The following is a 25,129-nucleotide window of genomic DNA, read 5'->3' as shown; positions in this document are numbered from 1 at the left end:
AAATGGGTATCAGGTGGGATGATAAGTGCTAAGAAAATAATAAAAGTAGGGCAAATGAACAAAGTGACAGAAAAAGAGGGTGCTATTTTAAGTTTGGTAATTGAGGATGAGGTTTGTCTCTGATAACACGATATTGAAGTGAGACCCTGAATGAAGTGAGAGTGAGTTATGAAGACATCTGGAAGGGTAGTATTCCAGGCAGCAGAACAGCCACTGCAGAAGCCTAAGACGACATGTGCCAGGGTGTTGGAAGAGGAGGAAGTAGACTGGTATGGCTGGCACAAGATGAGTTAGGGGGAAAGTGGCAGGATATAAGATCCGAGAGATATAGAATGTAATGCAGGAAGTGACATAATCTGGCATGAATTTTAAAAACATTTCTTTGACTGCTGTGTGGAAAATAGCCTGGAGAAGGAGAATGGGAATGGAAAAGAAGGAGGCAGAGAAATTAAGAGATTAAGAAGTTATTATAATAGTTCCGATTTAAAAGGTAAAGCCTTTGTTTATGACAATAGATGAAGTTATCGGTAGGAGGTGTGCAAGGGGAAAAGAAAGAGTCAAAGATAATACTAAGGCTTTTGGTTGGAGCACTAGGAGAATAGTTTCCATTTGTTGAGAAAAAGAAAACTGGGAAAGGGGTAGGCCTGCAGGGAAAAACCAGAATACATTTTGGGCGTACTATATCTGAGGCAATAGTATGCATGAATTTGGAGTTCAGGAGAGAAGCCTAGACCAGAGATGTTAATTGCTATTGTCAGCATCTAAATGACATCTAAATAATACTGCATTGATTGAGATCACCTAGGAAGTACATATACTTAGAGCCCTCAGGGCACTCCAAGGCCCAGAAGTTAGAATGATGTGGAGGATCCATCCAAGTTTATTGAGAAGGAGAAACCAGTGAAGTAAAAGAGCAAGGGGAGATAAAAGCAGAGAGAATGGCTTCGGGAGAGCCAAGTATCAAGTTTTCCAAGGAGGAGGTGGTGATCACTTCTGTTTCAATAGTTCAAATAAAGTGAGGACTGAGAACTAATTCCTGGAATGAGCAATATAGGATCAATGATGACCTTGGTAACCACAGCTTTGCTGGAGTGGTAGGACAAAACAGCCCATGAGAGAGTGAATGGAAAGAAGCTGGAGACAGTGTGTAGACTATAGAATGGTACAATTTCTAAGGGAGGAGGTATGGGGTCAAAGGAGAGTATTTTTTTTTTAAATAGAAGTCATAATGGAATATTTGTAGGTTAATAGGAAAGATCTAGAAGAGAAGAGAGAAATGGTGGTGGGAGAGAGACTGGGCTGACCTTGAATAGGAGAGAGAGGATAGGGTGTAGTGTATGAAGGGGCTGGCTTTAGGAGCACAGATACTTCATGCATTGTAAAAGGGAAAGTGGGTAATGGGTACAAATTCTGATAGGTTGGTAGATGTGATACTGGAAGCCTGTGGAGATTGTCTTCTTGTTAAGTAAGATACCAAAAGTTTAAAAAAAAAATCACATGGAAATCATTATTTTCTTTGGTCTCCTTAACAAAAGAAGAGCACCAAAGAAGCAACGAAAGTGGTTTTTAAAATCCATTCATAACACTTGATACTTCAATTGTGATCAAACTATAATGGTGTATGTAAGTGATGAATCACCACATTCTACACCTGAAATAATATTGTACTGTATGTTAGCTAGCCGGAGTTTAAATAAATACTTGGGGGAATTGTGTGGTTTCTTGTAAATTGTTTAGTCACAGTGGTTCATTAGCCCAAGGAGAGAAATCCTGAAGAAATATTAAGAGGAAAAAGGAGACAGACACAGTGAAACTGTTTGCACATATAGAACAACAAATACTCCTAGTAAGCAGACGATTAAAGAGTTCTAAAATCAGTTTCCTACCTATTTAGAAACTCTGAGTAATCTAGGACAGGACCAACACCATGAAAATGACCCTAAAGCAAAAAGTTTTAAACTGACTTTTCTCAAAATTTATTAATCACAAAACTAATAGCAAACAGCAATCACAATGGTACACAGCATAGCACAGTGTTTAGAATCACGAAATGTGGTGTTAGTCCTGCTGAGTTCAAATTCTGAACCTCTTTATGGTTGTATGACTTTGGGGAAATTACGTACCTTCTATGTGTCTCAGGTTTTTCTTTTATAAAATGAAGATCACATTAGTACCTTGCCCTTAGGGTTGTAAAGAAGATTAAATGAACATAGAACAGGACCTTGCATGAAGCAAGCATTGTATCGATGTCTATTAATTAAATCAAATCACCATGAATAACCAAGACCTAGACAGAAGATATATCCAAAAATTGATACCTGGGGTTAATTTTAAAACATTTTAGAACTGCTTATTGAAAAACCTCTTCCAAAGAAACATACATCTGGCTCTTGACTAATCCAGGCTGCTTTTTTTCCCCCTCTCCATCTGACTTTTTCTTAAAACTGTGTCCTGACAAAAAGTAGGAAGATCCTATCATCACGTTTTTGTTTTAGTTTTACTTTTCAAAGAAAAGTTCTAGTAGAAAATTTCATTTTTTTCCAGTTTTATTGAGAAATAATTGGCATACATCCTTCTATAACTTTCAGGTGTGTAGTATGATGGTATGATTTACATATTGTAAGATGATTACCATAATAGGTTCAACTAACACCCAATTTCTCATATGGATACAATAAAAGGAGAAGAAAGAAGAAAAGAATAAAGGGAAAATATTATTTTCTCCTTGTGATGAGAACTCTTAAGATTTACTCTCTTTTAAAGATTTTTAATTATTTATTTATTTGTCAGAGAGAGAGAGAGAGAGAGAGAGAGAACGCACAAACAGGCAGAGTGGCAGGCAGAGGCGGAGAGAGAAGCAGACTTCCCGCCAAGCAAGGAATCTGATGCGGGACTTGATCCCAAGATCCTGGGATTATAACCCCAGCCAAAGGCAGCGGCTCAACCAACTGAGCCACCCAGGTGTCCCAAGATTTACTCTCTTAACAACTTTGTATACACCAGTGTTACCTATGGACACCATGTTGTACATTAAATATCTGTAATGTGTCGTTCTTATAACTGAAAGTTTGTACCTTCTGACAATCTTCCATTAATGTCCCCTCCTGCCACCCCTCCTTGTGATCATAAGTCTGATCTCTTTATCAGAGATATTTTTTTAAGATTCCACACAAGTGAGATCATATAGTATTTACCTTTCTCTGACTTCATTTAGCATAATTACTTTCTCTGATTACACTTAGCATTATGATTTCACTTTCTGTCTTACTTCATTTAGCATAATGCTTTCAATGTCCATCCAAGTCATTGCAAATGGTTATTTGCAGTGTTATTTCCCCATTCTTAGTAGCTGAAAATATTCCATTGTGTTTATATACCATGACTTCTTTATTCATTCATCCATTGATGAATACTTAGGTTGTTTCCATATCTTGACTATTGTAAATAATGGTGCTTTGAACATGGGGGTGTAGATATCTTTTTGAGTTAGTGTTTTTAAAAGTATTTTATTTAGGGTGCCTGGGTGGCTCAGTTGGTTAAGCGACTGCCTTCAGCTCAGGTCATGATCCCGGAGTCCCAGGATTGAGTCCCACATGGGGCTCCCTGCCCAACAAGGAATCTGCTTCTCTCTCTGACCTTCTCCCCTCTCATGCTCTCTCTCCCTCTCTCAAATAAATAAATAAATATCTTTTTAAAAATAAATAAATATCTTTTAAAAAATAATAAAGATTTTATTTATTTATTAATAATTTTAAATTTAATAAATTTAAATAAATTTAAATGTATTAATAAATAAATAAATAACTTAAATAAATAAATAAATATCTTTTTAAAAATAATAAAGATTTTATTTATTTATTTGAGAGAGGGAGAGAGAGAGAATGAGATGAGGGGAGGGTTAAAGGGAGAAGCAGACTCTCTGCAGAGCAGGGAGCCCAATGCAGGACTTGATCCTGGGACTCCAGCATCATGACCTGAGCTGCAGGCAGTCACTTAACCAACAGAGACACCCAGGTGTCCCGGAGTTCGTATTTTTGATACCTTTGAATACAGCCTCAAAAGTGGAATTTCTGGATTATATGATAGTTCTATTTTTAATTTTTTTGGATCTTCCATATTGTTTTCCATAGTGGCTGTACCAATTCACATAATCTCACCACCAGTGCACAAGTGTTTCCTTTTCTCCACATCCATGCCAGTGTTTTTTCTTCTTGTCTTTTTGATGATGGCCATTCTAAAGAGCATTAGGCAATATCTCATTGTGATTTTAATTTGCATTTCCCTAATGACTAGTGATGTTGAGCATCTTTTCATGTACCTCTGGCCTTTTATATGTCTTCCTTGTAGAAATGTCTGTTTAGATCCTTTTAAAATGCCTAAATTTTTAATTGGGTTATTTTGTTTTTGCTGTTAAGTTGTATGAGTTTTTTTTAATATATATATTTTTGATATTAACTCTTTATCAGATATATGGTTTGCAAATACTTTTTCTCATCCCATAGGTTGTCTTCTCGCTTTGTTGGCAGTTTCTTTTGACTGAGAACTTTTAGTTTGATGTAGTCCCACTTGTTTATCTTTTGTTGCTTGTGCTTCAGGTTTCATAATGAAAAATCATTATTAAGACCCATGTCAAGGAGTTCTGTTCCTGTTTCTTTCTAAGAGTTTCACAGATTCAAGTCTTATTTAAGTCTTTAATCCATTTTGAGTTACTTTTTGTGAGTGGTAGAATATATGGTTCCAGTTTCATTCTTTTACTTGTGAATATCCAATTATCCCAGCTACATTTATTGAAGAGACCATCTTTTCTCCAGTGAGTATTCTTGGCTCTCTTATCAAGTGTTAGCTGACCATATAGGGTTGAATTTATTTCTAGGCTTTCTATTTCATTTCATTATTCTATTTGCTTATTTTTATGCCAGTACCACAATGTTTTGATGACTATAACTTTATAGCACAGCTTGAAATCAAGAAGTATGATACCTCCTGCTTTGTTCTTTCTCAGGATTTCCTTAGCTATTCAGGGTCTTCTGTGTTTCCATATATATTTCAGGAGAGTTTTTTCTACTCGCTTGCTGCACCTATTGAGCCACCCAGGAACCCTGGGTGTTTGTTTGATTTTTTTTTTAATTAATTAATTTATTTTCAGAAAAACAGTATTCATTATTTTTTCACCACACCCAGTGCTCCACGCAATCCATGCCCTCTATAATACCCACCACCTGGTACCCCAAACTCCCACCCCCCCGCCACTTCAAACCCCTCAGATTGTTTTTTAGAATCCATAGTCTCTCATGGTTCACCTCCCTTTCCAATTTGCCCCAACTCCCTTCTCCTATCTCCCCATGTCCTCCATGCTATTTGTTATGCTCCACAAATAAGTGAAACCATATGATAATTGACTCTCTCTGCTTGACTTATTTCACTCAGCATAATCTCTTCCAGTTTTGTTTAGTTTTTTGTTGTTTGGTTGGTTGGCTTTAATTACCATTTGCTTGAAATGTCTCTATCCATCCCTTCACTCTCAGTTTATATGTATCTTTAAGGCTAAAAAGAGTCTTTTGTAGGCAGCATGTTGTTGGGTGTGGGATTTTTATTTTTTTTATTAAATCCATTCAGCCATTATATGTCTTTTGATTGGGGAATTTAATCTGTTTACATTTAAAGTAATTTTTCATAGGTAAGAACTTACTATTGTCATTTTGTTTATTATTTTCTGGTTATTTTGTAGATCCACTGTTCTTTTTTATCTTTTTTTTTTTTAGTTTTGATGTCTTGGTATTAATATGCTTTGACTTCTTCATGATGTTCTTTTGTATAATTACTGTAAGATTTCCCTTTGTGGTTATCATGAGGCTTATATAAAATATATTGAATTTATTTATTTATTATTTCATTTTTTAAAAGATTTTATTTATTTATTTTTCAGAGGCAGAGAGAGAGCAAGCACAAGCAGAGCGAGTAGCCTACAGAGAGAGAAGCAGGCTCCCTGCTGGGCAGAGAGGCTGATGCAGGACTTGATTCCAGGACCCTGAGAACATGACCTAAGCCAAAGGTAGATGCTTAACCAACTGAATCCCCCAGGCCTCCCTATTAAATTTATATTAAACCTATTTTAAACTGATAAAAACTTACTTTCAATGGAATTAATATATTTTACACATTTACGTCTTTCCTCCCCCATATTTTAGGTTATTGCTATTACAATTTACAGGTGTTTTCTTTTCGTTGTGTAACTAATAACAGATCGTTGTATTGATGCTTTTTACCATATTCTTTTTTTAACTTTTAAGCTAGAGTTTTGAGTTATGTACCACTATTACTATATTGCAGAATCTAATAATGACTATATATTTACCAGTACCAGTGAGGTTTATGCTACTTTTTTGTGTTTTTATTATGTTAATTAGCATTCTTTTACTTCCACTCAAGAACTCTCTTTAGTATTTCTTATAAGGCAGGTCTGGAGGTAATGAACTCCCTCGGCTTTTGTTGTTGGAAGTCTTTATTCCTCCATTTCTGAAGGACAGCATTGACAATTATTTTCTTTCAGTTTTTTTTTAATGTCATTCCATTGTCTCCTGGCCTGAAATGTTTGTGTGGAGGAACCTACCTATGATCTTATCAGGGTTCCCTTATATGTAAGTTCTCTCTTTTTTTCTTGCTGCTCTTAAAATTCATTCTTTGTCTTTGAATTTTGACAATTTACTTATCATGTGTCTCAGTGTAGCCCTATTTCATCCTACCTTTATGTCACCTGTTCATTAATATACTGATAGCTGGCTCTACATTCAGTCTCATATTAGAATGTTAGAATCAGTTAATAAGCTTACGTTAATGTTCATTTCTAAATTTTAATAACAAAATAAGGAACGTTATGAACATTTTAAAATTACATGATCTTTGATTTCTTTTGGATAATTAAACTTCCCATATTACATTAATTTCTTTATTTAAATAATATTATTCAGAGGACTAATATTAAAAATTTAGAAAATAAACTCTGAACCCCAGTTTCTTTGGAGTCAGTTTTACATAAAATATATATTAACTATGTCCTCCTTCTGATGATTATAATATCCTGATAGTTATTTTACTCACTAGGTTTTATAGCTCCCCAGTTGGGATATTTCATCAGATTCCCAAATAAAAAGACCAATAATTAAAGACAAACACCTCCTCAAATATTTACTGCAACTTCACACTTTTAGGAATTAGTAATTGAGAGAACCACAAAACTGAGGATGGGAAATAGTTCAACAGATTGAACCTCAGCCAGATGGAAACACTTTGGCTTTAGTAGCAGGTGGTTCCTTTAAGAGGATGTTTGCAAGTGAGAGGTTTAGGTGGGTGTATGTTAGAGCAGACATCAAACTGGAGTTCAGAGAGTTTCAAAGACATATTTTCAAGATCCAAGGCATCAATCAGAGTTTTTGTATTCCATATTCTCCATTTATGAAAATGTAAAAAAGTGCTTTAAGCAGATTTAGATCACCTGAAAGCCACTGCATTACAGTGATACATTACAAAATTTACAGTATTTATATCTTAATTTATTTTAGTTCTAAGTGGGATCCAGTTAGATCACTAGCTCTCTTTTGCACACACACACACTCCTTTAATCAGTCAGGGGATGTTTTCCAGGCATTGCTCTTATCTTAAACATCCTTTTTCCCCATTACCTAAGTCCTTAAATCTATATCCCCCACCCTCTGGAATAGCAAAGCTTGCACTGGAAATAAAAGGTAATCAGCCATAGGCATTTGAAGGAAATTGCACAGGACAGTTCTATATTCTGCAGTTCCTGCAGTGCACAAGTGCATACAGTAGCAATTAAAAGCCTAAACCAAAAGAAAAAATTAATAGAGACTTGATGAACCTTACTGGAGTCAGTCAGGGCAAAATGTTCATATGCTAAGGCCTGAACTTTGATCAATGGTAGCAAAACTAATAACTTTTATTGACATCAGAGGATTCATACTAGGGAGTAATCAGACTAGCATGGACCATCATGTGAGGACAGATACCCAAAGTATGGTTTGCTGATACAGAACCAGGAAATAAGAGAAGAGGAGGTCTAGGCATAAAAGAAGGCAAAGGCACCATCCTAAACTCCCTAAGCAATCAGTACCCAGTGAGAGAGGCAGGAAAGTCACACTGTTCTTATGTGTGTGTGTATGTATGTACCTACACAAATATACCCATTTGTAAATACTGTGTATATATGCATATATATTTAATTTACTATACGTAGTCATGCTTAATTTAACTAATTGCAAACTATATATCTTTCACTCCACTTTGTATTTTTAATTTTTCTGTTAACCCTTTTGCTTACTCATAAAGTTTGAAGATAAAAGAAACCCTTCTGTATTATTAGTTAGAGCTTATACTAACCTAACCAAGAATTGTGTATTATCTTTGTGATGGAGCAGGTAAACACATTCCTTTAAAAAGATACCAAAGTGGTGGCTGGGTGGCTCAGTTGGTTAACTGTCCAACTCTTGCTCTCAGCTCCAGTCTTCATCTTATGGTCATGATTTCAAACCTAACATTGGGCTCCACACTGGGTGCGGAGCCTATTTAAAATAAATGATAGCTAGATAGATAGATAGATAGATAGATGGATATCAGAAAAGGGGCAACTTCTGTTTGAGTAGGGTGACCTCTTACAATTTCATGAAAGACTGGGTATAATGTGTGTCACATTAAAGACACTTGGTAATACTTAATGAATAAATGAATAATACATGGATGAATGATAATCCTAAAAAGGACTTTTAGTGACCCCTTTGAATTTATATACAATCTACTGTCAGTATATCTTACTGGAAGGTGATACAACCATTCTATGTATAAGGTGGTGAAAAGTAAAGCCAAGATTTTCCTGAGCCTAGATGGGTGGGTTGGTCCAGTGGTAGAAGTATTAGGAATGCCAACTTCCTAAGTAGTTTTATCAGCCTGCTTCCTGCCAAGAGAATTTTGGGAGGTCCAGGAGCCTCCTTTCATTTCATACTCACTCTGTCCCTTTCAGTCAGGCTGGCAGTGTTTCTGAAAAATTGTCACAAGAATCAAGTTAGCCTTTGCAGATTTTATGAGGATTCACTCCATTAGACAAAAGTCACACACCCACAGGTCTTTCTGAGATAATCCTTTCTCTCTCTCTTGGTTTTCTATTGAGATAGCTGAGAGAAATTGCCCTTAAACTTCCCAGAGGCTTTCTAGTTTGAGATCTAAGAGAAACACCCTTAATCTCCTAGAAGGGCCTTTTATATGACTGAATACTCTGACCCTGTGATCTTTTCAATGCTGTAACAGGATTGTATATTCACACTTTCAGCCTTTTCTCTATGGCATGATGGTGGCAATAATCTCTTAACTCTGGAGTCTTTTGCCATTTACATAGATTAAGAATTTTCCCAAAGCACCAAATCTCTCCTTGTTACTGTAAGCAGCAAAAAATCCTAGTGACACCTTCAACATTTCAGAAATCTTCTTTGCTCATCACATATGAAGTTCATTACTCAGGAATGTTTTCCACCTAACTGCAGTGCAGAATTAATTCCTTAGGCTTCTTGTCACCACATAACAGTGATCCTTTCTCCAGTTTTGAAGAACATGCTTGTCACTTCCTTCTGAGACTCAGAGCCACATCTTTACTAAATCAGTTCAAGGCATTCTAGACTTTTTTCTGTCATGTTCCTAAAATTCTTCCTACTTCTTCCCACTTCCTAATTCCATTCCACATTTTCAGGTATTTGTTACGGCAACAATTCACTTCTAGATACCAAAAACCGTACTAGTTTTTTAACTGCTGTGTAACACTTACCAAAAATTTAGCAGCTTAGACCAAACTTACTTATGAACTCAGACTCCTTTAACTCAGAAGTCCAGCATGGTGTCCCTGAACTCTTTGCCCATGATATCACAAGAACGAAATCAAGGTGCTGAAAACACTGAGTTCTCGCCTGGAAGCTTCAGAGGAAAATATGTTTCCAAGCTCATTCTTGGTTTCGGCAGAATTCAGTTCCTCATAGTTGTAGGACTATAGGTTACAGGTTCCCATTTCCCTTCTGGCTGTCAGCCAGGGCCACTTTCCACTGCTAGAGTTTACCCACATCCCTTGCCATGTGACCTCCTCAATCTTCAAGCCAAAATATTTAGTCATGTCCTTTTCATGCTTTAAATCTCTGATGACCCCTCTTGTGACAAGCCGAAGAAAACTCTGTACTTTTAAAGAGCTCATGTGACTAGATCAAGTCCTTCTGGGTAATCTCCCTTTCCCAAGGTTGTCTGTGCCATATAACATAACCTAACCCATGGAAGTTATAATCCTGGTGATTATAAAGGATATGTATCCCAGGAAGGCAGGAAATCTTGGAGCCTATCTTAGAAGCCCGCTTATCACAGGTGTGATTCATTGGCCCCTTTCAGTCCCAACAATCTTGAAGTAGAGTTTATAGGGAATTTATTTTTTATCATTCTTCAGTGCCTATCTACCCACCCCACTACTCTTAGCTCTTTAGGTCAGTATATTATTAGATTAAGAAACAATGGGGAGGGGATTTCATGATAAATTGTTCTCATAAGAATGCACAGATTCCCACACTGAGAGAATAGCTTTGATATGAATTGAGAAGACACCCTCCAAAGAGCAGAGCTTCTTAAATCTTCTAGGAAGCAGTACTGGCCTAGCTCTCTAGGCTGCATTCTGTTTATGATAACCTACTCTTTTTTATTTTAGACTGTTTTTGCTGTCTCCTGGTTTTCTGTAGGATGAATGTAATTCTGAGTATTTGCCGAATCACCTGAGGTCAAGGGGAACCACATAAGTGCCAAGGTTCTACTGATGCCTGGGTCTATTGATATTTACTGATATAATGTCCCTTGAGGCTGAGAAATCACAAAATGACAGATTTCTCCCCAGAAACATCTTAGAGGTAAGGCTTAAGGTCACATGGCTGGTGGGCCATGGCTGTTGAAGTTATTCTGACTTTCCTGATAATGCTTCCCATCCTTCAGCAGTACAATGTGGGGGCTTCAGTGCCGGATTGGGAACCAGTAAAATTGGGAGAGAAATGTAACATGCTAGAGCAAGGAAAGAATCTGTTTCCTTTTAATATAAGCCTTGCTTGAAATCTCTATTTTTACAGTGAGGCTGAAACTATTCTTGCTTTGATCCCATAGAACTCCAGGCATGAAACAGTAAAAAACCTCCTAAAACGCTGTGATGCAGAGTAGTTTTTATGTTATTCAAGCCATCCAAAATGCTACATCTAGTGAAAGGGTGGTACTGGGGCCAATATTACATATCAGGCATTTTAAGGTTCACCTAGCACAGTAATTTTGTTTCTTACAATAGTTCCTAGGGATAGTTTATGGAAAGACATTATTCTTTGATTTTTATCATGACAATAATTTCAAAAGTGAAGAGATGTTTCTGAAATATTACCATTATCACCTAACAGCCTAGGAATAACAACTTACTTTGAGTCTTGAGATAAAACTATGAAAACTGGGTATCCTATATTCAACTCAAGTTTTAAAGCACAGAAGAAAAAGTAATCTAATAATTTAAAGGTCGATTTGAAAAGACTTGGGCATCTACCAGGGTAAACTTTGGAATACAAATTAAAAATGTTATTCCAGCAAAAAGACAGTGTCATTTCCTAAAAGACAAGTTGCTGAGAAGAAGAATTAGGAAAAAAGACGATCTGTTATTCAGAAATCCTCAGGTGGGGTATTATACATGGTAATAGTTTTTCTACCTCTATGGCTGCTAGCTTATGAGAAGAGAAATCCAAGCAGGTGAAACAGTAGATGAGGAAAACCAGAGAATCAGCTAACAAAGCAATCAGTCTCAAGTCAGGGGGAGTTGCTGATTTGAGAAACTATAGGAGGGTTTCTGCCAAAACAGTAAAGAACTAAAATTTGTCTCTAGCATAGAAAACAGAACAAAGAGAGTCTGGATTCATAGTATATATAAAGGCAGCCAGAAATTTGGTCAGTTTGTCTGAATGGACATAGAAATCTCCTTTCCTACTTTAAACACATAGAAATTTTGGACAAACTATAACACAACTGCACACAAATACACACAAATGCCCCAGTGCTGAAGATAAAGATGGAACTCAAAGTCAGAGCAGAAAGAGGGAGCCAGAGTCAAAGGGCTCTTGTATAGAACTGGGCCTGAGACAGGCCTGAGGAGCTGGTGGCTGGGTCTTTAACAGTAGCTATGAGACTTTCGTTCATGGGAGCTGGAATCATGCCTCTTAAGAAGAGCACTAAGTCCTGTAGGACTTGTCCATGCACACAATGAGACTCAGACACACCAAGACCACTCCCCAGAAAAGTGATAAGGGGGCTAACTTTCTGGTTAGGACCAGAGAAGGAGAAGGGTCATCAGAGGAAGCCAGGCTGGTGCTGTGTATGAGTGCTAAGTTAGCACTGTCTGCAATCTCACAGCACAGGTCCCAATCTCACACAATACATGCACTAGTCCTGGGCCAGTAAAATGTACATGGTACTAAGCAGAAGTGATCAAGAACTCTAAAGATGCTCTCACTATCAGGATGTGGTTCATAAAAGAAAGCACAGTTTACAAAGGAGAAAAGTTTAATGACTTTGATTACTTGATCATTTTAAATTTCCATTGAACCGTAGACACTATAGACCAAATTTAAAGGCAGATGACCAATGAAAGAAAATATAACTGACAAAAAGAAATAATATCCAGAATTTATAAAACTTCTACAGATTAATAAAGAAAAACAGACAAACAAAAAGTACTAATAAGCAATTTACAGAGGAAGAAAATGGCCCAATAAACATGAGGAAAATTTTCAATTTCACTTTTGAAGATTGAAGGAGAACCTGACTTAAAATACTGACATACCGTTCACATTCATCCAATTGGTGAAAGTCAAAAAGAAGATTTATATTATCTTATAAACTAAAAGAAACTTTATAAAATTAAAAGCATACAAATCCTACCACACATTAATTCTCCTCCTTGGTGTACCGTGGAGAGAGCTGTGCACACACAACCCAGTCGACATGTTCAATGTGGCTATGCCAGCATGGTTGCAAGAACGAAACTTCAGAACCATAAATGTCAACCACTAAGAGAAGGGATGAAAGGCAGCTTTGTTCTCTGTTGAAACAGTATATCAGGGACGCCTGTGTGGCTCAGTTGGTTGGATGACTGCTTTCGGCTCAGGTCATGATCCTGGAGTTCCGGGATCAAGTCCCACATCAGGCTCCCAGCTCCATGGGAAGTCTGCTTCACTCTCTGACCTTCTCCTCGCTCATGCTCTCTCTCACTGTCTCTCTCTTAAATAAATAAAATCTTTAAAAAATAAAAAATAAAAAAAAATTTTAAAAAAAGAAACAGTATATCACAGTGGAAAGGGGTGAACTCCATCTCTGTTTATTAATATAGCTGTATCTCAAAAGTTAAGGTTAAATGAAGAAGTACATGCCACAGAATGATACAGTCCCAAAGTATTCAGGAAAAAATGTAAAAGTCACAAATTACATATTAAAAGATGTTAAAAGCAGGGTTCCTGGGTGGCTCAGTCGGTAAAGTGTCTGCCTTCTGCTCAGGTCATGATTCCAGCCCCACATCAGGCTTCCTGCTCAGCAGGGAGCCTGCTTTTCCCTCTCCCTCTGTCACTCCTCCCCCTGCTTGTGCTCTCTTGCTGTCAAGTCAATATACAAAATCTTAAAAAAAAAAAAATGTTAAAAGCAATTGATGGCCTGTAAAGATAGGAATAAGATTTATGATCGAGACTGACTTTGAGGAGGTAAGAAGGAAAATGGTACTCAGTACATCCTCAAGAGAGAACTTCAACTTTACCTGTAAAATAAAATAAATCTATAAAAGAATAAAAAACCTTAAACAGTTTCAGTGCTAGGTGATGAGTACTAATGTGTTTGTTTACACCACAAACATTGTTAAAATAAACAAAAACATCTAAATAAATACCCTAGATACATGTTTAAAATCCCATCTCAAATTCACTTTTTTCCTTCCATGGAATATCAGCAATCATTTTGAAGCTGTTAATAAGTGTTGTGATTAATTTTTTGAAAACTGGGAAGCAAATGTTTGCTCAAAAGTAGAGTGATGAATTTGTGTCAGCAAATGAAAGACAAACAATCTAACAAATAATAAGTCAGGAAGTAAATTCTTTAAAGGGCTTTCTGGTGTGCCATAAGCTGCTCTGACCTTGGTACGATGTATTTTGCCAGCAAAGACCTCTTTTGACAGTTGGTTGCTACACTGCAGTCAACCAAAATGTTACCCTGGTATCCTCTTGTCTTTGCATGTTCCTACTAAGAACAAGACTTAACAAGTCATAAACCCCGACTTTTCTTTCCCTACGGCCTTTCTTCTAACTACAAGTACCTGTGCTCATGCAGGTTAATAAAGTGGATTCTCCTCCATATCCACAAATTTTGAAGCTTAAATGAACTGAAGCAAGACTCTACTAGAACCTTATGAATCTTTCTAAGAACTGTCTATGATGATTCCATGTCAAACACCAAGATCAATCAAAACTCAGACAACTAAACATTCATTCACACGTTTGCAGAAATAGCAGATTTCATACTTTCTTTTTCTTCTCTGCTCTTTGTAACAATTCCTTCTCCTTCCAAAGTTTCTCTTTCTCCTTCTCCTTTTCTCTTCTTCTGGCAGAAATTTCCATTTCCAATTGTGCTACCTCTTCCTGGTGGGCTCGCCATTGAAGAACCTGTAATAAATGGAAATTCATTCCAATAACTATACCCAGTCAAGTGATTTTACAGAGGTTTTATAAAACTATGTTCTATATCAAGCAGGTGTCAAAGCTTTTCCAAATACACATTAAAATTGTGTGTGTGGCGTGTGCATGATGTGTATGTAAGATGTGTGTGTATGTGTGTGTGTGTGTGTGTGCAAGTGTGTGTAAGTGTTAAAAGAGAAAGCAACTTTAAAATCATCTCATTCAGGGATTCTTCACTTAGATTCATGGACTGAGATCCTAAAGAGTCTGTGAATTGACTTCAAAGAATCTATGAATTCTCAAAAATAGTACGTATAAATTTCTCTATTTTTGCACAGGTTTGTTTTTCTGAAACGACAGTTCAAGTTTCTAATCAGTTTTCAAAAGTTCTCAAATGATCCTATGAAATTTTAAGACATTTAAAAGAACTTTCTGGGTATTGATTGATATTATTGGTAGAAGCATACTTAGTACTGCACTTCTAAAGGACACTGGACAATATGTAAATAAATACGTATCACAATATAAAATATGCATAGCCTTTGACCCACAACCACATTTTGGGGATGTTACTCAAAGAAGACAATCAGTTGGATAAGTGCACAAAAATGTATCCACAGGAGGGTTCCCTGTGGTGCTGCTTAAGCAGAAAAATTGGAAAGAGTCTAATTGATTCCATGTCAAACACCAAGATCAATCAAAACTCAGACAACTAAACATTCATTCACGCATTCACAGCAACAGGATGTCTGGCAACAGGAGATGTCTTAAATTAATTCTGATACATCATGCAATGACCGCCATTGAGAAAGAATGGTCTATACCTATATTCATTGACATAATAATGTCCACAACATATTATTAGATGCAAAAAAGCAGGTGCAAAACTACACTAATATTATGATCTCAACATAAAATAACATCTATGTATTGCTATATACTTTACTCTTGGGATCCCCTTTGCTGCATCCCAAAGATTTTGAACAGTTGTGTTTTCATTTTTGTTTGTTTCAATGAATTTTTAAAATTCTTCTTTAATTTCCTGGTTGGTCCATTCATTCTTTAGTAGGATGCTCTTTAGCCTCCATGCATTTGAGTTCCTTCTAACTTTCTCTTGTAATTGAGTTCTAGTTTCAAAGCACTGTGGTCTGAAATATGCAGGGAATGATCCCAATCTTTGGTACTGGTTGAGACCTAACTTGTGACCCAGGAGAATCTGGAGAATGTTCCATGTGCACTAGAGAATAATGTGTATTCTGTTGTTTGGGATGGAATGTTCTGAATATATTTGTGATGTCCATCTGGTCCAGTATGGCATGTAAAGTCTTTATTCCTTGTTGATCCTTTGCTTAGATGATCTGCCCATTTCAGTGAGGAGGGTGTTAAAGTCCCCTATATTATTGTATTATTGTTGATGTGTTTCTTTGATTTTGTTATTAATTGGTTTATATAATTAGTTGCTCCCATATTAGGAGTATAGATATTTACAAATTGTTTGAACTTCTTATTTTACAGATCCTTTAACTAGGATATAGTGTCCTTCCTCATCTCTTTTTATAGCTTTTGGTTTAAAAAACTAATTTATCTGATATAAGGATAGCCACCCCAGCTTTCTTTTAATGTCCATTATCATGGTAAATGATTTTCTAGCCCCTCACTATAAATCTGGAGATGTCTTTGGGCCTAAAATCAGTCTCTTGTAGACAGCATATATATGGGTCTTCTTTTTTTAATCCATTCGGATACCCTGTGTCTTTTGATTGGGGCATTTAGCTCATTTGCATTCAGGGTAACTACTGAAAGATGAATTTAGTGCCATTGTATTGCCTGTAAAGTGAATATTACTGTATATTGTCTCTGTTCCTTTCTGGTATATGTTACTTTTAGGCTCTGTCTTCGCTTAGAGGACCCCTTTTGTTATTTCATGTAGGGCTGGTTTGGTGTTTCCAAATTCTTTTAGTTTTTGTTTGTCCTGGAAGCTTTTTATCTCTCCTTCTATTTTCAATGACAGCCTAGCTGGATATAGTATGCTTGGCTGCATATTTTTCTCACTTAGTGCTCTAAATATATCATGCCAGTCCTTTCTGTCCTGCCAGGTCTCTGTGGATAAGTCTCCTGCCAATCTAATATTTCTGCAGTTGTGGGTTACAGACCTCTTGTCCCAAGCTACTTTCAGGATTTTCTCTTTGTCTCCGAGACTTGTAAGTTTTACTATTAGATGACAGGGTGTGGACCTATTTTTATTGATTTTAAGGGGGGTTCTCTGTGCCCCTTGGATTTTGATGCTTGTTTCCTTTCCCAAATTAGGGAAATTCTCCACTATAATCTGCTACACTATACCTTCTGCCCTTCCCCCTCTCTTTCTTCTTCATCTGGGATCCCAATTATTCTAATATTGTTTCATCTTATGTATCACTTATCTCTCAAATTCTCCCCTCATGATCCAGCAGTTATCTCTTTTTTTCAGCTTCTTTACTCTCCATCATGTGGTTTTCTGTATCACTAACTCTCTCTTCTTCTTCATTTATCCGAGCAGTAACAATTCTTGATTGCATCTCATTAACAGCTTTTTAAATTTCAACTTGGTTAGATTTTAGTTCTTTCATTTCTCCAGAAAGGGATTCTCTAGTATCTTCTATGCTTTTTCAAGCCCAGCTAGCATCTTTATAATCATCATTCTGATCTCTAGTTCTGATGGCTTCCTAATGTCTGTATTGATTAGGTCCCTAGTTGTCAGTATTGCCTCTTGTTCTTTTTTTGAGGTGAGTTTTTCTGCTTTGTCATTTTGTCCAGAGCAAAATAGATGAATGAGAGAACAAAACACTAAAAGGGTAACAAAGGCCCCAGAAAAAATATACACTAAACAAATCAGAAGAGACCCAAAATTAGGAGGAAAAGAAAGGAAAATATATATATATGCCTAGGCTGGCAAATAGAATAGAGCCATACACTTGATTTGGGGTGCACTTTTGGTCTGTTAGAAGAAACTGCCTCCCAAAATTTTAAAGAAAGAAAAACATATATATACAAAAACAAGGGTAAATTTGATGAAGTGATAGAATAAGACTATAAAAATGAAAATTTAGAAAGATTTTAAAAAAGGAATTGATAAGATAATAAGTTGGTTGATAAAAGAAGGAAAATTTTTTAACAAAAAAAAAGGAGAGAATGTGATCAGATGGGAGACTAAAAGCCATACACTAGATTCAGGGTATATTTTGTCTACTAGAAGAAACTATCCCAAAAAGTTTAAAGAAAGAAAAGCTTATATATACAAAAAATAAGGTTAAATACAATGAAGGGATAGAATATGACTATAAAAATGAAAATTAAAAAAGATTTTTAAAAAGGTATTGATTGATAAGATGTTGGTTAAAATAGCAAAGAGGAGGGTGCCTGGGTGGCTCAGTTGGTTAAGTGACTGCCTTTGGCTCAGGTCATGATCCTGGAGTCCCAAGATCAAGCCCCGCATGAGGCTCCCTGCTTGGCAGGGTGTCTGCTTCTCCGTCTGACCTCTCCCCTCTCATACTGTCTGTCTTTCTCTCTCTCAAATAAATAAATAAAATATCTTTAAAAATATAGCAAAGAGGAAAAGATTTTAAAAATAGAAAAACAAATCATAAAGAAAATTTTAAAAATTTAACTTTGAAAAATTAAAGAATCATGGGGAAAAAGCCATGAATTCTATGTGCTGTATTTTCCTAGCACTGGGAGTTCTACAGTTCTCATTGGTAAGGAAACTTGGTCCTGGCTAGATGTTCTTGCTGATCTTCTGGGGGGAGGGGCCTGTTGCAGTGATTCTCAAATGTCTTTGCCCAAGGCAGAATTGAACCACCCTTGCCAGGGACCAGGCTGATTAATCTGCTCAGTTTTGGTCTCAGTAGCTTTTGTTCCCTGAATGCTTTCCATACAGCGTTGGAGGACAAGAATGAAGAAGGTGGCCTCCCAATCTCTGACCCCAGAGGAGCTGAGAGTTCGGGCCCCCCTCTTCAGTGACTCCTCAGAGAAAAGCAGTCAATCATGCTTATCTCTCTGGTCTCGGGCTGCACTCTGAACTCATCTGGCCTGTGACTGAGCATTTCTATCTCTGGCACATGGCCCATTTGGAGTCTCCAAACCTAGCATATTCTTACAGCATGCTCCTGTGCCACTCCAGAGCTGCTGCTTGTTGGGTCTCTGCTTGAAGAGTAGTGGCCAACTGTCCCGGAGACCATGGTTTATGGCAACCCTGAGCTGAGAGCCCACTCCTCAGTTCCATCTCCTCAGCCAGCTTCCCCACTCTGATACCTGGGAGTACTCTGAGGATCCTGAGACCACACTGAAAGGATTCCACTCTGCTGCTTAGCCACTGGAGTGATGTCCCTCCATGGAGCAGACTCCTAAAAGTTCTGATTTTGTGCTCTGCTGCCCAATAATTTGCCAGGAGCTGGCCCCACCCCCTGTAGTCTATTGTCCCATATATCATCTCAGATTCACTTCTCTGCAAGTCCTAACTTCCAGAAAATGGTCTCTTTTCTGACTACAGAATTGCTGCTATTCTTTTTTTGGATCTCTTGTTGAGTTTGTAGGTATTCAGAATGGTTTGTTAACTCTCTAGCTGAATTCCTGGAACCAGAGGAAAGTTAGGTCTCCTACTCCTCTGCCATCTTGCTCCTCCCCTATTCATCTCTATATCTATACCTAGAAAAAGACTTGGAGATTTACCAAAATAATGATACTGGTTATCTCTGAATAGCATCATTTCATGAAATTCAAAAAATTTATTCTTTAAGCCTTTCTGTGCTGAGTGACATTTTTTCAATAAATATGTGTTATTCTTTGTAGGCAGCAAACCAATGAAACTAACAAAATAGAAACAAACATTTACATGTTCTACATACACTTAAGAAAATTAAGAAAGCAGAAAGAAGGAAGATGAGGATGCAGAATTCTTTTCAGAAAAGAAAGGAACTAGCATTTCCAAATTAATACCTCATATCTTGTGTTTGATATAAGGATGACTCATTATGGTAATGAGAATAGAACAAATAAAATATCCTAAAATATAATGAATTAAAGTGACTAAATAGTAAAGCTCTTTGTACACTTTCACTGTTCTAAGTTTGTTTTCTAAAAATATACTTTGTCTTATTTACCAAAATAACCAAGGAGGGGTGACTGGGTGGCTCATTTGGTTAAGTGCCCAACTCTGGATTTCGGTTCAGGTCATAGTCTCATGGTTGTGAGATGGAGCCTGGGGCAAGGTGGGGGGGAAGTCCATGCTCAGTAGGGAGTCTGCTTTTCTCCCCCACCCCTGGCTCCTTCTCTTCCTCACATGTGCTTTCTCTCTAACATAAATAAATAGATCTCCCCACCCCCAAAAACAAGGAAATTCAGACTCTTGGTTTTCAGACACACCTAGGTTTCCCCATCTGCTGCTTTCCCTAGTCCTTATATTTACCATCTCTTTTGGAAGCCCATTCCTAGGATAAGATCACATGTCTTCTGTCCTGATCTCCCACTCCATTCAAATTTCAAACCATTCCACTCAATTTCAAACCATTCCTTCCTGTAAGCCATCTTCCATCTGTAACATACTGTATTAAAATCAAGTGTCTTTTCAAATGTTGCTAGTGATGGTGGTGCTGACCATCTCTTCCCAATTAAAGTTCTTTCCTTCCTGACCCACAACAACGTTATCTCTGCTTCTCTACTAATGTATCCTACTCTCTTCTTTGTTCTGTCCATCCTCCATTCTCAACTCAACTCTCTCCTGCTACCTTTTTTTGTTTTGTTTTGTTTTTTGAGAAAGCTAGAGAGCATGAGTGGTGGTGGTGGTGAGTGATGGCAGAGGGAGAGAATCTCAAGCAGACTCCATGCTGAGAACAGAGCCTGACCTGGGGCTTAATCTCATGACCCCAAGATCATGACCTGAGTCAAAATCATGAGTCCAGCGCTTCACAGACTGAGCCACCCAGGTGCTCCTATTGCTAGTCTCTTTCTATGAACCCAGCCTCTCTATGTTTGTTATGTGTGTCTCCTATGAGTTAACCTATCACTTCTGTGTGTGTATGACTAAAGTGCACAATATCAGCTTTGCCTTTTTGTCTGCAACTCTATCCTAACAAATGTTTAAGGTCTTTACTATTTGCACGTGTACTCAAAATACAATTTTCAAAATTAAACTGAACATCTTTAACTTTGCCACCCTCACAAGCCCTGTGAAACTGCCTCTTTTTTCAAATATCCTGGTTTGTTCTGTGGAACCACAAGTATCGCTATAGTTTGTATTTTTTATTACTGTGTACACCTATCAAAACAACTAATTCTTTACATTTTACATGTGATTTGGGCAATCTTATATTTCTTAAGATCAGATGAGTTTTACTTACAACAAATCAATTTCTAAAGTACTGATTTTTTCTGGGCCACTTTGCTGTAGTTTTTTTGTTCACCCAAAGTCTATGCCAAATATATTGAGAAAAATGCCACATTTCATGGGGTGATGCCAATTTATCCCAATAGGACTTAAGTAATTTATTTTTCTTATTCAAAATCAATGCTTTGTTTTAATTTAACTAATTTGTAATCTCTACATAGATTTTTTTCTTCCTGTGCCTTTCCATATGTGATCATTCTTGTTCTTAGCCTCATGGTTTGGTCCAAACTGCTCTCCCATCTGAAAACCCTCCATTTCCCCCTACTTCATTGAATGCTTCTTGGCCCAGTACATGTTCCACTTCTTCCATGAAATATTCTTCAAACCATAATCGTTTCTCTTTTTTTATTTCACTTACCATACCATAGGTGTTCTCTAATCATTTTGAGCATAATGTTTGATTTTTAATTACAGAAGGGTCCATGATACATATGTATTTTGTCTTCCTCTTATACCGTCTAGCAAAGTACTGGCACATCATAGATGCCCAATAATTACCTTCTATGTAATTTACCAAAACAAACATTTTTAGACAAAACCTAATAAATGAAGAAGAAATAAATGTATTAGAACATACCATTTTGTAACAGCTAATGAAATCATAAATCCTTGTTTATGATCATCAATGACTACTAAATACTTCATGTTAATAGTAGATGGGAAACTTTATAATAGAAGAATCAGGCTGGTAACAACTGAACGATGTTAACATCACAGAGAAACAAGAAGATATTTTGGTCTCCTGATGGAAATATACAGCATTCCTTGAAGTATTTTTGCCAAAAAATAGAAATGAATATCATCAACTTGCTAGACCTATCTATTATGTTATGGGAAATTCAACTAATGGAGAAATAGTTACATGGGGATGTCATCAACAAAACTGAAATTTGAAAAGCATTAAAGGACCTTAACAAATTGCAAGAAAAAAGGAAGGAGAACTATTGATAAAGGGATTTAAGAAATATAGTAATCAAATGCAATGTATAGATTATATTTGGTTTTGATTTGAATAAACTAAATAAAAATTATAAAACAAAAATATTGGATATTGATTAGTTGATACTATTAAGGAAATATTGTTGAAGCTTTTAGGTATGATTATAACATAGTTCTGGTTTTTAATTTTAATTTTTTTAAAGATTTATCTATTTATTTTAGAGAGAGAGAGAGAGAAGGGAGAGGAGTAAAGGGAGAGGGCAAAGAAAAGAAGCAGACTCTTCGCTGAGCAGAGAGTCTGATGGGGGACCCAACCCCACAACCCCAAGATCACGACCTAAACTGAAATCAAGAGTCAGACACTCAACTGACTGAGCACCCCTAGCTATGCTTTTTTAAAGAGTCTCTCTAATTTTAGAGGTATATACTGAAATACTAACAGATCTAATGGTATGATGTCTGGGGATTTGCTCACTATTACCCAATGCTCAAGGGTATCAGTATACATAAGACCAATTTGATTAATGATTTGATAATTGTTGCCATTGAGTGATAATAGACTTGTATATGTTTAAATTTTTCCAAAATTCAAAATTCTAAAAATTCTGTAAAAATAAATTTTGTAAAATAAATTCTGTAAAAATAAAGAAACCATAAGATATAATGTATGTACAAAGAGGTTTATATAATAAAATACTGTAGTCTCAAGGTTCTCAGACAGTAGTAAGGGAGATTTGAGGCACATTGAACTAATGAAAAGAAAAGTAGCATAAATTTAGCCTTTCTGAGTACTAAGACTACTAGTTTTATAAATTTCAGTAGAAAGAAGCTTGGGTTTTAGAACTACTCTTCTCACCTTTTAAGACTAACATGGGAATAGGGGTGCCTCGGTGGTTCAGTGGTTTAAGGCCTCTGCCTTTGGCTCAGGTCATGATCCCAGGGTCCTGGGATTGAGTCCTATATCGGGCTCTCTACTCGGCAGGGCCTGCTTCTCTCTCTCTTTCTCTGCCTGCCTCTCTGCCTACTTGTGATCTCTGTCAAATAAATAAATAAAATCTTTTTTTTTTTTTAAGTTTTGGTTTTTTTTTTTAAGATTTTTATTTATTCTTCAGAGAGAGAGGGAGAGAGAGCGAGCACAGGCAGACAGAACGGCAGGCAGAGGCTGAGGGAGAAGCAGGCTCCCTGCTGAGCAAGGAGCCCGATGTGGGACTCGATCCCAGGACGCTGGGATCATGACCTGAGCTGAAGGCAGCTGCCCAACCAACTGAGCCACCCAGGCGTCCCAATCTAAAAAAAAAAAAAAAAAAGAAGACTAACCCAGGAATTATAATGTGATTATATGTGATGCTTAAGACTTAAAGAAGCCAATGCATAGGGGCGCCTGGGTGGCTCAGTGGGTTAAGCCGCTGCCTTCGGCTCAGGTCATGATCTCAGAGTCCTGGGATCGAGCCCCACATCGGGCTCTCTGCTCAGCAGGGAGCCTGCTTCCTCCTCTCTCTCTGCCTGCCTCTGCCTGCTTGTGATCTCCATCTGTCAAATAAATAAATAAAATCTTTAAAAAAAAAAAAAAAAGAAGTCAATGCATAAGCAAATATCTATAATTGGAGAAGATGTCTGTTTCCAAAGGCAAGTATAGCAAAATAATAATGATAATAATAACAACAACAACAAAAACCAGACCAATAAAACTGGAGCAACACACTTCATTCACCAATTTAGCCAATTTACCCCTCTTTGTATTTGGAAGTCTAAATGATGTTTCTCCTGTTCTCCAGAGAAGAGAATTATTTTTTTAAGTTTTATTTTTTTAAGTTTTATTTTTTAAGTTGTTATTTTTTTAAGTTTTCTTAGCTGGTTAAGTTTATATTAAGTCCACATAAGTAAAAACTGTTTGAGAGGCTATGGTAGGTTTTGAAATGGGACAAACACACCGAAAAAATCATGAAACAAACTGAAGTTCAGCAATCAAAAGCCAATGGGTTAAGATGTCAGATAACACACATATACATGAAATTCTGGCGAAAAGACTCTCAAGCAAGTCAGCATCAACCTTTAGAAGCTAAATTGCTGCACCTAATATTGGAATTATGAGAATCGTTAGGGCCCCTTAGAGGTCTGCTTGAAATCAATAACCTACAATATCATCTGTAATTATAACCACACTCAAAAAAAAAAAAAAAAGGTAAAGAATAAAGGAGAGAAGGTTGTTGAAGGTAGCATTATATCCTAAGTAGTTAGAGTTGTGAGATCTTGACAAGAAACAGGCTCTGCAGTAATCGGTTTCCAGGCAGTAAGGTAAACAGGACTTTTCAGAATGCACAATGGACGCAGTGAAGAATCTGGTGGCAAGCGGGTGCCATTGAAAAAAAAAATCCTTATCCAATGGATTCCCAGAGGCAGTCAAGGGATTTGGATGGCTCCCATGTGGAGAGAATGACAACCAATTATGGTGTTTTTCAGATGCCCAAGAATAAGAAAGCTGGCAGGTGGGCAAAGGAATCAATATTATTACAACAAGCTAAAATATAGAAGACTCTTGAGTGAACAGTGAGCAAAAGGAAGAATAGCCCAGAAGAACATTTTAGTGGTTTGCTAATTATATAGCTTTAAACAGAGCATGTGAGCATAACTGTGCAACAATAATACCCATGAAAGAACATTACCACCGTGGCAGTCAGGTGCATGTTAGAAGGAGAGCATTATTTAGATTATTAACTACAGATTATTTTCCCAGGTCTTTAGTTAATACCTTAATATTCCTGCAAAGGTACAGTCTGAATGAAATCTTAACCCAACAAAGAACAAATGGGGTTTAAAATATGTTCATCTACTGCAAATAATAAATTAAGGGCTTAAAATGAAAATGGTTAGTAGCATTATATGTATTCCTTGCTCTTAATGTAAAAGTAAAATTGTTCAAGTGAAATTAATAAATACACATATTCTCAGAGTAAATAAACTACTAGAAAGGATGAATGGATAAAGAAGATATGGTCCATATACACAA

General features: G+C 36.8%; 1 protein-coding gene across 1 annotated transcript in view; it reads right to left on the bottom strand.

The window, feature by feature from the left end:
- Positions 1-25,129, bottom strand: part of CCDC148 (coiled-coil domain containing 148) — a 235,562-nt gene that overhangs the window by 62,060 nt on the left and 148,373 nt on the right. The window contains exon 11 of the mRNA XM_004743903.3: positions 14,613-14,753. Coding sequence (XP_004743960.1) covers positions 14,613-14,753 — 141 coding nt within the window. The remainder of the gene's footprint in view (positions 1-14,612; positions 14,754-25,129) is intronic.

The sequence above is a fragment of the Mustela putorius genome, unplaced genomic scaffold (genome assembly GCF_011764305.1).
Source record: "Mustela putorius furo isolate JIRA1106 unplaced genomic scaffold, ASM1176430v1.1 tig00003869_pilon_pilon_pilon, whole genome shotgun sequence".
Lineage (NCBI taxonomy): Eukaryota > Metazoa > Chordata > Mammalia > Carnivora > Mustelidae > Mustela > Mustela putorius.
This window is presented reverse-complemented; position numbering and strand designations above follow the sequence as displayed.